Below are 13,036 nucleotides of genomic sequence, written 5' to 3'. Positions count from 1 at the left end.
GTACAGTAGTTGAACAAAAATTTTTGTCCATATAGTAAAAAATTTTGGTTTATATTCATTGAATTGTGTGAGGTATTTAACACTTTTTTTTTATATAAGTAACTTACTAAGTAATCACATAGCTCTTGGTTCCTAACCTACTGCAGCTTAAAAGTCCAAAAGTTCGTGTGGCGGTTCTTATATCATTTGTGTGTAGGTGACAAGGTCCCGCCCACTATCCGGGACTTGGAGGAACAACCTAGCAAAGAGCTCAATTTGCTTCCTGCCAGCTTCTGACCAACATCAGGAGTTTTCCACAGCAACTTTGTTGCTTATTCGGATATTTATTTGCCCGATCTTTGTGAAGTATTCAGTATTTGTTGTTACATATTGTGGCTTTCAATCGTTAATTGATTGTTTTGTGGTTAACTATAGGATTTTCTTTAGTTCACATGTCGGATTCTAGCTCATCTAGCATTCGCTTCTGTTCAGAGGGTTGTAAAACTTGATTAACCAAGTTTTCTTACAATTCTCATACTAAATGTACTAAATGTAGGAGGCAGGAATGTAATAAGGATAATACTTGTTTAGAGTGTCAGAATTGGGAGGATAAAAAATGGAAGACTTTAAAATCTCATTTAGAGAAACTTGAGAGAGATAGAAAGAGGAAGGCAACCCCTAGGGCTGAGAATAGGGCTAGTACAGAATCTACTCCTTTTCCTCCTAGTGTACAGTAGTGGATGATAGAGCTGTTACTCCTCCAGTTCCTCCTGTTTCTCCCATCCTGAGCCCTCCAACTTTACCACTTACTCCTGATCCAGGTTCTCATGATTCTGCTCTCAAAGCCATTGCCAGCCTCGAATTAAAGTTCGATCAAAAGTTTGGGTTAATATCCAATACCATTATGGAAATGGGGTCTGCAATTAGATCTCTGATGGAGAAAAGTGTGTATAATGACAGTGCAGTGAGAAGTGACAGTGTTGTGAATGTTGATGGGGTGGCTGTCTGTCCCACCAGTGCTCTTAGACAAAGGCCCCTGTCCTGCTCCCCTGCACTGGGGAGAAGACATACCAGAGGTCTAAGGGAGGCTGGTGGGGTTTGCCCACGGGCAGTCACCCCCCCCGTTGAGCCTGTTGTTCGTTCCTAGGCTTCAACTAAGCACCATTGGAAAGGCGTTTCAATGAATCGGCTTTCCTCAGGGTCGGAAGCTTCCAGCCCTAACAAGAAGCACCTGTGTCGCTACCCTGCTTCATCACGCCCGCTCAAGAGACGTGCGGATCTTGGCGATTCCTCTCCTCTGGCAGTTAAAAGGTACAGGGAGGTTAGCCCGCAGCCTTCCTGCCTGCATCATTCATTGGGAGACAGTCTTGAGCACCCAGTTTCAGCCCACAAGCGCCCAAAGTGCCCAACTTCCTCCGAGTGTCCAGCCCCCGCCTTCTCATGCCAGACTTCCGCTTTTGATCACCCGGCGCCAACTTCCAGATGCCCAGCGCCTTCCAGTCATCTGCTACCGTCATCATTGGCTCAAGGGGATCAGTCATTAGCTCCACTCCAGCGGCAGTTGACGGAACTTCTGGGGTTCTTAAAGAAAACTCAACAGTTCCTGAAACCAAAGACAAGTCTTTGTCTCCTATCTCTTCTGAGGAGGAAGAGATTGTCAGGGTACTGTCCCCTCTGCTGCATATTTGTCTCTTTTGAGATTTCTCCTGGATAGCTTCACAGATTTCTTTGTTCCTGCTGCTCCAACTTCTCCAGCTTCTACCTTCCTTATGAGGAAGCAGTCTTCCAAGGGTATCAAGCTGCCTAATTTAGTTCCTTCCTCTTCCTTGAGGAAGGCTGTCCAAGAAGTGCATGACTGGCTGGCCTCTAAGAGAAAGCAAGGCAAAGGTATGTTTGCTTTTCCACCGAGCACGTTCATGAAGATGAGGTACCCACTCTACACCACTGCGGAAGCTCCTTCTTTGGGAGTTTCTGCCACCTCCCAAAGTGACTTCTCCAGCCTGGTAGATTCGGCTCGTAGAACGGCTGTCTCTGCGGCCATGGTAATGTTTTCCTCCCCCGAACTAGATCACCTTATTAAGAATGTTTTTAAGGTTCTCAAGATTTTTAGCTTTCTTGATTGGGCTGTTGGGGCATTAGCGAGAAAGATTGAAGGCTGTCCAGACCTCGCTGAAGGCTTTGCCTCTGATTGGCTGGGGGTACTTTCATGCGCTGATAGGGCAGTAAAAGACGGCTAGTCAGAACTCGCCTCTTTCTTTTCACTGGGTCTGTTGAAAAAGAGGGAGCTATGGAGTTCATTCTCCTCAAAAGGAGTTTCGCCGACACAGAAATCAGCTCTGCTTTTCGCTCCTTTAGACAAGTCTGACCTCTTCCCACAAGCCACAGTGAAAAGGATTCTTTCAGACTTGCAGAAGAAATCTAAAACCGACCTGTTAGCACAATCCACCAGACGTCTGAGAGAACCTGCTCCTTCCACTTCTAGATCAATCTCACCCTTACAGTCTCAGCCCTTTTGTGGAGGGAAACCAAAACCCCACTCAAGGCCTAGATCCAGCTTGCGACCTCCTACGAAGTCCATCAAGAAGTCATCATTCAAGACCAACCTCAAGAAGTGAGAATTTAGTCATCCACGCCCCAGTAGGAGCCAGACTTCTGCTTTTTTGGAAGGGGTGGGCATATGCAGAGGAGCAGAACCTTTGGTAGTCAAGGTACTCAAGGAAGGCTACGCCATTCCTTTCATGAAAGCTCCTCCCTTAGCAACATCACCGACCGCCTTGATGGCGTATTCAAAGTTTTTAGCCCTCTCTCAGGAAGTCGAAGCCCTGATCATCAGGGGAGCAATGGAAGAGGTTGTAGATTGCCACTCAGAAGGCTTTTACAACCACCTTTTCGTGGTTCTGAAGGCCTCGGGGGGCTGGAGGCCCATTTTGGACGTGAGCAGCCAGGATACTTTTGTCCTGAAGACAAAGTTCCACATGGAGACAGTTCGTTCAGTCATGTCCTCAGTGCAACAGGGGTGACTGGATGGTCACCTTGGATATGCAAGATGCTCATTCCCTATGGTGGTCACTTGGTGCAGGTTTCCTGGCGGCCGTGGGGAGGAGAAAGGTTTCCTGCGTAATGTTGAGGGTTGGTTTCTCCTTCCCAATGTGCAATACTTCCAGGAGGCATGGGCGGTGGTGGTCCATAGTTCGGTCAATTATTTCCATATTCGTGATTATATCTTTTCTAGCAATTCTCTGGTTATGGGCGGTCCTGGCATGGTTAAAGATGGCTCCCTCTTGGGCGTGGCAGGAAATCCTCTTGGAGAAACGTATGGTGGTCATACCGATGTAAGAAACGAGGCATTCTCGAACGGGGCATGAGTACCAGTATACCATGTTGGTTTTCTTCATGGGGTCCTGCTGAGGGGGGGCTGGATTGTTACGCATCACCAGGCTGCTCATCTTTTTGCTCTTGTAATCAAATGACCAGATGAATATTCTTATTTGGGTCAAAGGGGCAGACATTATCCTCGATGATGTTCTTGAGGGCATGTTCATCTTCTTTATATTTATGATGAAATTTACCTTTATAGAAAAGCTCTGTGCATTCAGGGGCATTGGGGCGAGGTTCCTGTTTGCCTTGATAGACTCCTGTATTTCGGTTTGGGTTTCCATTGTCGACGAGGGTTTGGGCTGCACGTTCCATTTCTTCGTGTGTGTCATTCCAAGGGGAGCAGTGCAAGAGGGCTTTCCTGATGTAGGCGCTGATGGTTAATGGCACCAGTAAGTGGTTTATTGGCGCTTACGACATCGTAAATACTGTACCATTTATTGCAATTTTCAGTTATCGGTGCTCGGCCGGGAACAGAACCCCTGCCGTTAACCAGGGACTGCCTGTATTTCATACTGCTTATATCTTGTTCTACCTGAGAGATGTTCCTCATAAATCCATTAACTCTGTTCTTCTAACCTACAAAGAGAGATTGAGAGACTCCTCGATTCCCTCCCTCCAGTTCTTAGGTGGATATCTGATGAGTTTCTGCTTTGCCCTGCTTGCACTTTTCAGCATTTCTGTATTTAAAAATATCCACTCTTGGAGTTTAGTGTTTTCTTATTCTTAAGAAGTAAGTCTCCTGTACAAAAGGTGAGGGTTTGTATTCCTGTAGGAACAAATAGCAAATTATGAATAACAATTTGTATTTTTCCTAGGTATACAAACCAGAACCTTTTACATTCCTTCCAACATTAACTGCCTCCAACATCAATGGTTGGTGAGTGAGGGACACTCCCCACTTAAACCTCCCCCCATCTGTAAACCACTTGGTTGACTACCTTATTATCACATTTTGACCATTTTGTAGTTTACACTGAAAGATACTCCTATATAAAAGGCTCTGGTTTGTGAACCTAGGAAAAATACAAATTGTTATTCAAAATTTGTTTTAATACCACAATACATTTAATTAAATGAAGAATTCCTCTTATTTTCTATACTACATGTAGATATATTTTTATAATCTTTAATATGTCCAATATCAAAGATAGCAGGATATGGTTTACATCTTTTGTCCCGACACTTTTCCATAATACCAGCGGGTCTATATTAGGCAATAAGATGAAGATGAAGGAAATTATCGATGTAGAAGTAGAATGCAAAAAACTAAAAGGGATTAATAATCATTAAATTTAAGTACTGTACTGTAACGATAACCTTACCTTAAGAGTATAAATAAAGTAGGCATACTAGAGTTAACTGGAAATATCACTAGTAATGATTAATCAGAATTATCTAGTACAGTGAAAGCCTAAATTAGTAATCAGTGCTGAATAATTTACTATTTAAGGAACTTGAGTAATAGAAAAAGAACATAAGAAAAGTAATATATTAAGTAAAGAAATGTAAACCATGGAATACATGTATACTATATATTATTTGGAATGAATCTTACCTACTGTTAAGGTTAGCTTCTATCTTTGCATCATTAGGTGCCATCGGCATTCAAAATAAACAAAGTACTAATGCTTGGCTAACCCGCTAGGACTGTCATTGCTAACTCCTGGGTCCCGCCAGGTGGCATTGGAATGTTCAGGGTTTTGTCAGAATTCTTCCTGCCATGTCCTTGTGCAGATTTTCTCATGTACAGTATTGAGCTTGTATTCTGTTTTTGCATTATGTCATCTACAGCAAGCAGAGATGAGATCATTAGGCTGTATAGGAGCGAGTTTGTACAAACCGAATGTTTCGGTTGTGCATGGTGGGCATGTGTGTGTTTGCCTAGCTGTTGAGGCACAAGTGTGGTTTTCTTCTCATTGTGAAGAAAATAAGGAGTGATCTGATGAGAAGAGGAATAATTTTGTGAAGTATCACAAAATGTGAGAGGCTGATAGATTACATAGACAATTTGTTAGGGCAGGCCGTAAGCCTACTCTTTCTTTTCCTTTTTCTTCCAGTGTTGCTTCTCCTCCTCCTCCTCCATTACCTGATAGGTTAATTCCTCTCTCACACCCTGTACTCCACCTTCTAATGCTCCATATTTGGTTCAGGAAAAAATAATAGGTAATTGAGAAATATTTTTCTTTTATTGGTTGGAAATTTGACCATATGTACAGTATTAGGGTGATGATTGTGATCCCCTGATAGTGAGAGAGGAGATGTCAGAGCCTTGGTGTCTGTCTGTAGCCTGCCCTCTGGACTGCCCTGCATCTGCTGGTATTCTTCATGGATAGGGAACCATGGTGTGTCTTGGGGCCAAGGTCTGTGCCCTTCACCACTTGTCTCAACCATCTCCCAGTTTGAATTCTACGCATTCTCTGGTGGAGTTATCTAGGGATTACAGACGTTACATGTACTACAGTTTTTTTTGAGCTATGCATCAATTTTTCTTTTGTTAATCATTTACTCACCCTGTACTGTCCCCCATTTCAGATGTTAACCCTTCCCCTCTTACTCAGCTCCCCTCTATTGTCTGTATTCATCACCTTTTGACATTAAAACATATTAGTGAGCCTCAAGCCCTTTTTTGTATGTGGGCTTTGTTCCAATGGAAACCTCTTTTCTTTCATTGCTTAGAAAAAAGACGTAGAAGTGACAGCCCCTCCCAGATTTGTGACAGCTCCTAATTTAACTGCTTTGGTAGGCAATGAAGAAGTGGCCTCGTTATGTCCAGTGTTTACCTGGACAGACTTGAACCCTTAACAGGATGAGGTAAGAATATATATTTTGATGTTAGGAGGCCAGACACTCTTGTCCAAGAATGCTTGATTAAGTCAGTGCACAGACTTGATTCCTGAGTTTTTACCATTTTTAAAATGAAATCCTCATTGCTTCTGTGCCGTGAGCGTCTTTTTATATCCTTTAAAACATTTCACTAGGAAAGGTTTTCAATGCAGCTCAGAGGAAATATAACTCTGTTTTTGCCTCACATTATTTGCAGAATGTTCAAATTTAGGTAACGTGTAAAGCCCTTAGCCCTGTTGTTGCAGTGGGGATGCTTTCTCCTGAATCAAAATATGAGAGTAACCTTGTTTTCTCTTTTATTGTTAGTTGCTAGGAAATCCTGCTATTGAATTTTGCGAGCACGTAGGTACACATTAGTGTATAGAAGCATACCTTCACATCTGAAGGTAGTTGTCTTTAGTTAAGGACTGTCGGTTATGGGCTTTCGACTCAGGAACAGGAGTCACTAGAAATAGAGTCCTTTTGCCGTGGAAGGATCCTCTGGAAAGTCTCACAAAGAGGGCCTGACACCATGCTGTGGTTCCAATGTCTGGCAACAGTACTTACCAGTAAGGATCACACAACAGGCAGGAATGTTTAGAAGCTTTTACCCTTCATTAAAAAGCTTTTATTTTGCTTGGCTGAATAGTTGTTTCTCTGGCTGCATTAACCCACCATCCTCATTCAGTGTGGTAGTAAGCTACCTTTAACAGTAGGTAAGATTCATTCCAAATAATGGAAATTTTTGTGATAAAATTAATTATTTGAATACTCACCTGCTGTTAAAGTGAAAACCCATGTAGCCTCCCCTCATCTCAGAGGGTGGTCATGAAGAATTCTGACTAGAAGGTAAACATTCCAACACCACGTGATGGGAAACCAGTGATTACGAAGACGGTCCTAGATGGTTATCCAAGCGTTATTTTATTTATTTTAAATGCCGATTGCACCTAATGCCGCGAAGCTATAAGCTAACTCTAACAGTAGGTAAGTATCATTCATTGAAATTTTATTGTACAGAAATAGTTTTGAAAGTACGAGTAGCATACTCTAGTGATCCAGACTTCATAGAAGTTGAATTCCAACCTACCCACATGAACTACAGTCATCTTCTTATTACGTGCTGTAGAGAACTAGCTATCAACCCACAGATGGTTGAAAGAATACGGTAAGGATTAGTTTCCCTTCTGCTGTATAATATTGTAAATATAGTTCTCAACTTTTGCTTATGGAAAATCACATTATTCTCTTATGAATGTTGAGGACATTAGTGTCACTGGTGAAAATTTTGGTCAATTTTTTGTTTGTTTCCAGGAAACTTCCCAACACTCGTCTTCGTAACGACAAAGATGTCAGACGTTTATGTGATTATGCTGAATTAGAATTAGTAATAAAAGGTCAGAATCGGCCAGCTCCATCTCATAGTGATTCTCAGTCCACATCTAAAAATAGCTATCAGTCAATATCAAGTTTTAAAAACCAGACAATTTTGTATTAGTGAACATGGTATCTTGAAGACTGAATGTATTTATAAGGTTTTGTGTAAGAATCTAATCATTTATTGATATATGAATGCATACTGTAAAATCCCATTACAGTTAGGATGTGAAACTATAAATACAAATTGTTTCAAAAGATGTGTTGTGTGTAGTGGTGTACGGATATATGATTGTAGTTTTGTTTAGGACTGTAGTTATTCTTGAAGGAGCTATTTGTAGTATCTGTTGCTCTTTTGATATGTGTGTTTGTGATTTATAACTTTTATAGTATGAAAGCCTTTCATTTGGATAGTACAATGCTTACTAGTATCTGTATGTAGTTCCTTCTTAGCTGGCAGTCCTTCAGTATTTTTGTTTTTGCACATAATTCTTGTTTAGATTTATCTGCTGTCATGGTCTGCATGATTAGTTGTTAATGAATGTTGTTGGTCAGCTTGAGGGGGCTTCCAGCAACACCAGTTTTGTTCTTGTGTCCAGGTGGGGATCAGGTTAGAACCATTATTTCGCACTTTTGTGGCAACAGTTGCACAAACACTTTTTCTCTTGCTTTTTGTTGCCATGGTTACAGAACATATGCATTTTTAAAAAGAAACTGATCAACGAACTTCACGAAAAATACATTTTGCTCAAATGATTTATAAACCAATGCTAGTCAGGTGTTTTGTATTTTCCCATAAGAAATTAATTGAAATATTTATATAAAATCAGTATTTATAAGTGGTGGCCAAATAAGTCAAGTTCTTACATTTCATTCTAGAGAAATTTATGTATTCCAGTGTAATTAATGTGATCTGATCAATAATCAAAGAACTTATATTTTTATTGTATTTTTCCTGTACACCATATGCAAAGTAAATTTTGCATAACTGAGCTTAACATATACTGCACTTTAGTTCTTGAATGTACATTATTTTATACATAAAAACTCTAATCATTGGTAACTGTATGAGCTAAAGGTTTATTTTCTGAAGAGAATACTGTATCATAAATGTTATTCTCTGGGAAAACCTTGTTACTGTTATGGAAATAGATTTTAATTCCTGCTTTAATATGTTGTACCATTTCTTCTCTTGAGTTGTTACAGTGCTTAGTGAAAGGCTTGGTTTGTAGTTACTGAGCTGTAAAAGGGTTTCAAGTTTTCAAAATAATTTCTCCCAAGCTGCAGAAGTAGAGAATTTTCAGCAGTGCTGTGAGAACCAGACATCAAAAGGCTTATATTTTTAGGCCTTAAAAGCTTTGATAAATATTTATATATACCTTGTAAAAATAATCGTACCATCTGGTATCACTGACAGTCTCTTGCCATTGTTATGCTATTGAAAAGGTACAGTATTCAGTTTTCATATTTGTGTCTTGATGTTTTTCTGCTTTGATTGTTATTGTGGTTATACTAGTATTTGGGAGTTATCAAAATCATTCAGTGAATTACCTTTATGCTTATGGAAGTTATTTTGTAAGTGGTGCAATACTTTTCCAATGCAGAAATGCATTATGTACATCCCATTCTTTCACATAATTTATTTTATTTATTTTTATTAACTAAGGAACTTTTAAAAAGCAGTACTGTACTCAGAATTTTTACAATGACATTTTTATTTCAGTTTCTTATTAAAAAGACAGATTTTACTTTTATCCAAGACTAGCATAGTTTTTATGAAGAAGAAGGATGATATTAAGTGAATTAAAAAAGATGACATGTCACTGTTTCTTGCAGCCAGTTGAAAAATATTTTGCAACCAAAATAAAAATATCTTTCTTGAAATAATTTAAGAAATATTTGGCTCAAGAAATATTTGGCATAGCACAGCCAGAAGAGGGAAATAGTGCTACTTAAGAAACCAATGAAGTTAATGAGATATTCAAAAGCATATAGACTGAAGGTTTAGAAATTAGATTTTACTGTAGCATTAAGTTGAATAGTACATATTTTGTAATGACTAACTGAGCATTCAACCTCTTGTCTGTAAAACTGATATACAATTCACACTTTGATATCAAGAGTGAAGTCTTTGTACACAAATGTTCATAAGAAGAAATAGAGATAGAAGTGTTTAGCACTGCAGTACTGTATGATGGAAGCATTGGCAGTGTATAACATTAAAACAAAATATGTACGTAATCCTTTTGATGGAGTATTGTAATTTGTTTCTCCATGTTTTCTAACTGCTACTTTATAAAAATAAGTCTGCTTTGGAAGTCAGTAGTTGTTTCATATGTGGAATTTTGTTTTGATTTTGTGTTTAGGGATCATATATGTTGCTTGGAGTAGTGGCAGTAGTTGTTAATATTTTATGAACATTCTGAGTGTTGTGTAAACTATTTTATTTTCACTAGCACCGAATTTGCTGTTTAAAATCTCACTTGCATTTTTCTTTGTTGTTTTGAAGCATGATCATTTTTAGCTGGCAGGAATGAGAAATATTGTGATACCCCAGGCAGTGTTGTCCCTGGACAAACAGGTTAAAAGTTTTTCCAGTCCAGATAGCTTAAGAGGCTTATAAGGTATGCTGTTATATTTTGAGATTAACTTTATAACTGGCATACATTTCAGATCCATTGCCTTCTGTCTATAAATTTAACCTTTGGATTAGGTTATACATTAGAACCTAACTTTTTAAATAAAGGTTTTCTAATTCTTAATAACATTTTTTTATAGATATGGCTTTCAAACTTGGGAAGTAATTTCCTAAACCTCCATGTTGGAATACCTTTTTGATGAAGTCCCCATGCCTGTCAGGTTGACCTTGAGGCAAAGTCAAGATGTAACTGTGGATCAAGTTGAAGATCATATGATAAAAGTATTTTTAATTAAAATTTTTATAATTCCTAATAACCTTAATGCTTCTGAGGTTACATTATTGCAGTATCTTTAAGATCCAGCCACCATGCCTGTAAGGTTGACATAGTTTTCTAATTCCAAATAACATTTGATTTTTGGGAGGTGAGGCTATCTTCTTTCAAAGGTGGTTTCCTGACCAGAATGTGTTTCGGATCCAGTCCCCATCTGTCAGGTTTGGACATAATTTAAGATTATCTATAGATGATCATTGGCTAAAGTTTCTCTAAATCCTCTTAGTTTTTGATGGTTGCAAGATAGAGTCTTATTAATTTGAAGATAGTGCCATTACTATAATATCTTTTGGTTCCAACCCTCTTGCCTTCCAGTTTGACCTTAGCCCAAGGTCTAAAAAGAATTGAAGTTTTTCTGTATGTATTTCAATTTGGTATTTGATTAGAACTTGGAAATCTGTAAAGGAAGGCCATATATAGTTGTTGTTGAGCTGGCTTTATGCCATCATGGGGTCATGATGTAATCTGTGGAAGTGAAATATGCATTATAGGCAATTCAAATCTAATATTGCCCAACAGTTGGAGAGAAAGTTCATGGTACATGTATGCTGGTCTAGTCAGAAGCCAGAAAGTAAGTGAAGCATTGCAGTGTGAGAAAAGTCTTGGTTTTGAAATAGAAGTTCGGGAAGGAAAGAAGAGATTTATCATACAACAAAAATATGTAACTTGAAGTACAGTAATATGGTGTGGAATTAAGATTATAGCTCTGCATTTTAATGTACCAATCCTTTTGGATACTTGTCAAGATTTTTAGAACATCCTAGTGATACCATAGATATTGTAAAGAGTCAGGTATATTTTATTAATTTTGCATAGACTTCTGTGTACATAGATGAATTGGGCTAAAGATCAGCACACATTGTTTCCTTCATAAGTAGATTTGTGGCATGCGTATGAAAAGATTGTTTTGGTGTATGGGCACATAAAAGATTTAGAATAATTCTAATGTTTCATCATAAATACTGACATCTTCATTGACTGTGATTGCCCTCCTAGCCCCTTTTGTTGACATACATACTGTACATCTGAAATGCAAAAAGCTTGCTGAGGTAATAATGACCATAGTGAGATGGAGGATGCCGCCTGCTGGTGGCCACGCTTACCGAAGTCTTTGAAGTCCCTTCTGTCGCTGGTTTAATCATCTTTCCCTTTAATACCCTAGATAGGCTGCAATTCAGTGTTGGGACTTCCTGTAGTTGCTACTGGTAGACAAAGTGTATGTATCCTCCAGGAGTGTCCTAGAAATTAGCAGTGTTGTACTGTGATGTTCTTCTCATACCTGCGTGGGACAGCTGTTAATATGTGCATTTTAATATGCCATAATTGTCATCATGTTATTTGTTTCATATGTCAGTCCAGTAACTCCTAATAAAATGTAAATGAAAGACAAGGTACACTGAAAATAAAGGATGCTTCATCTTCTCTGAGATATCCTGTGGGTGACATTTATTTTACAGTCACCTCACTAAGTTTTTACCTCAACAGATGTTTAACCACCTGTATGAGACTGCTGAATGTTCCCTGACTCTTTAAAGTTTTCATCCTGTAGGAGGCAGAATGCTCTGTTCTTTCCTCCAAGTTTAAGCCCAGCCCTTCTTCCTTTCTTTTTAATTGTTCATTTTCTCCCAGGCCTTGACTACAAGAAGGCATTACATTGCCCATTTTATTGTGTTTTGCTTATAAAACAATATATCCCTGAAGGTACAATTGTTGATAATTCTTTCAGAGAAGGTTTTTGAACATACATTTAAGAAGAGGATACTCTGTAGTCCTTTGCTATTAAATTGTATATGTCATGCCCATTCATTGATGTTTGCATGCTGTTTAGAGTCTCTGGCAATATTTTGTCAAAACAAATACATAAACCACCCTTTCTCATAAAGCTTGTATGAGATATTTTTCCAAGATTTTTTTAAAGCTTTAAAGGTAGACATATAATAAAATGTCTTCTATTTGAAATGGCTTAAAAATGGTTGCTTCAGCTTTCATGTTATTTAGATTGGAAATGTTTACATAGGAACTAATACCAAGTAATTTGTTTGGTTTTTTTTAATACATATTCACAGTGAAAAAGCATTGACTTTTCATAGAATACACGAAAAACAAAGGCATACAAATATGGAAGACATACAGTATATCATTGAAATGTGGTACAGTATTAGTATGTAACCCAGCTAAAAAGAAGGAGAATTAAGTTCCATCAAAGAATTACAGTGTCATTCCTGAGTAACATGCATTACACATTGAACATATGTTTTAAGTTCTAATTGTTATTTTTGTGTAAGTGCTGTTATTGTAGTAAGATTATACAAAAATAGGACATTTAATTGTAGATGTCATGATTGTTTTGCAATGCAGAATTTGCTAACCATGTATCATTACCTCATATTGGGGATGTATGACTCAAGTATGTATCAGTGTATATTGAGTAGTAAGTGTTTGAAATATTTAAAAATGTTTTGCTCTTTTTGTTACTGTTATGGAGTGAATAATTTGAAGGAATTAAA

The 13,036-nt window shown here is 38.3% G+C and overlaps 1 protein-coding gene across 2 annotated transcripts in view; it reads left to right on the top strand.

The window, feature by feature from the left end:
* Positions 1-13,036, top strand: part of LOC136829358 (ankyrin repeat domain-containing protein 40-like) — a 32,291-nt gene extending 19,255 nt beyond the window's left edge. For both annotated transcript variants that reach the window (XM_067087802.1, XM_067087803.1), the window contains 2 exons: positions 7,201-7,348; positions 7,495-13,036. In XM_067087802.1, coding sequence (XP_066943903.1) covers positions 7,201-7,348; positions 7,495-7,678 — 332 coding nt within the window. In that variant the 3' untranslated portion in view covers positions 7,679-13,036. The remainder of the gene's footprint in view (positions 1-7,200; positions 7,349-7,494) is intronic.

This window comes from Macrobrachium rosenbergii, chromosome 44, assembly GCF_040412425.1.
Source record: "Macrobrachium rosenbergii isolate ZJJX-2024 chromosome 44, ASM4041242v1, whole genome shotgun sequence".
Lineage (NCBI taxonomy): Eukaryota > Metazoa > Arthropoda > Malacostraca > Decapoda > Palaemonidae > Macrobrachium > Macrobrachium rosenbergii.
Note: the sequence above shows the minus strand (reverse complement) of the source record. Positions and strands in the feature narration are given on the sequence as shown.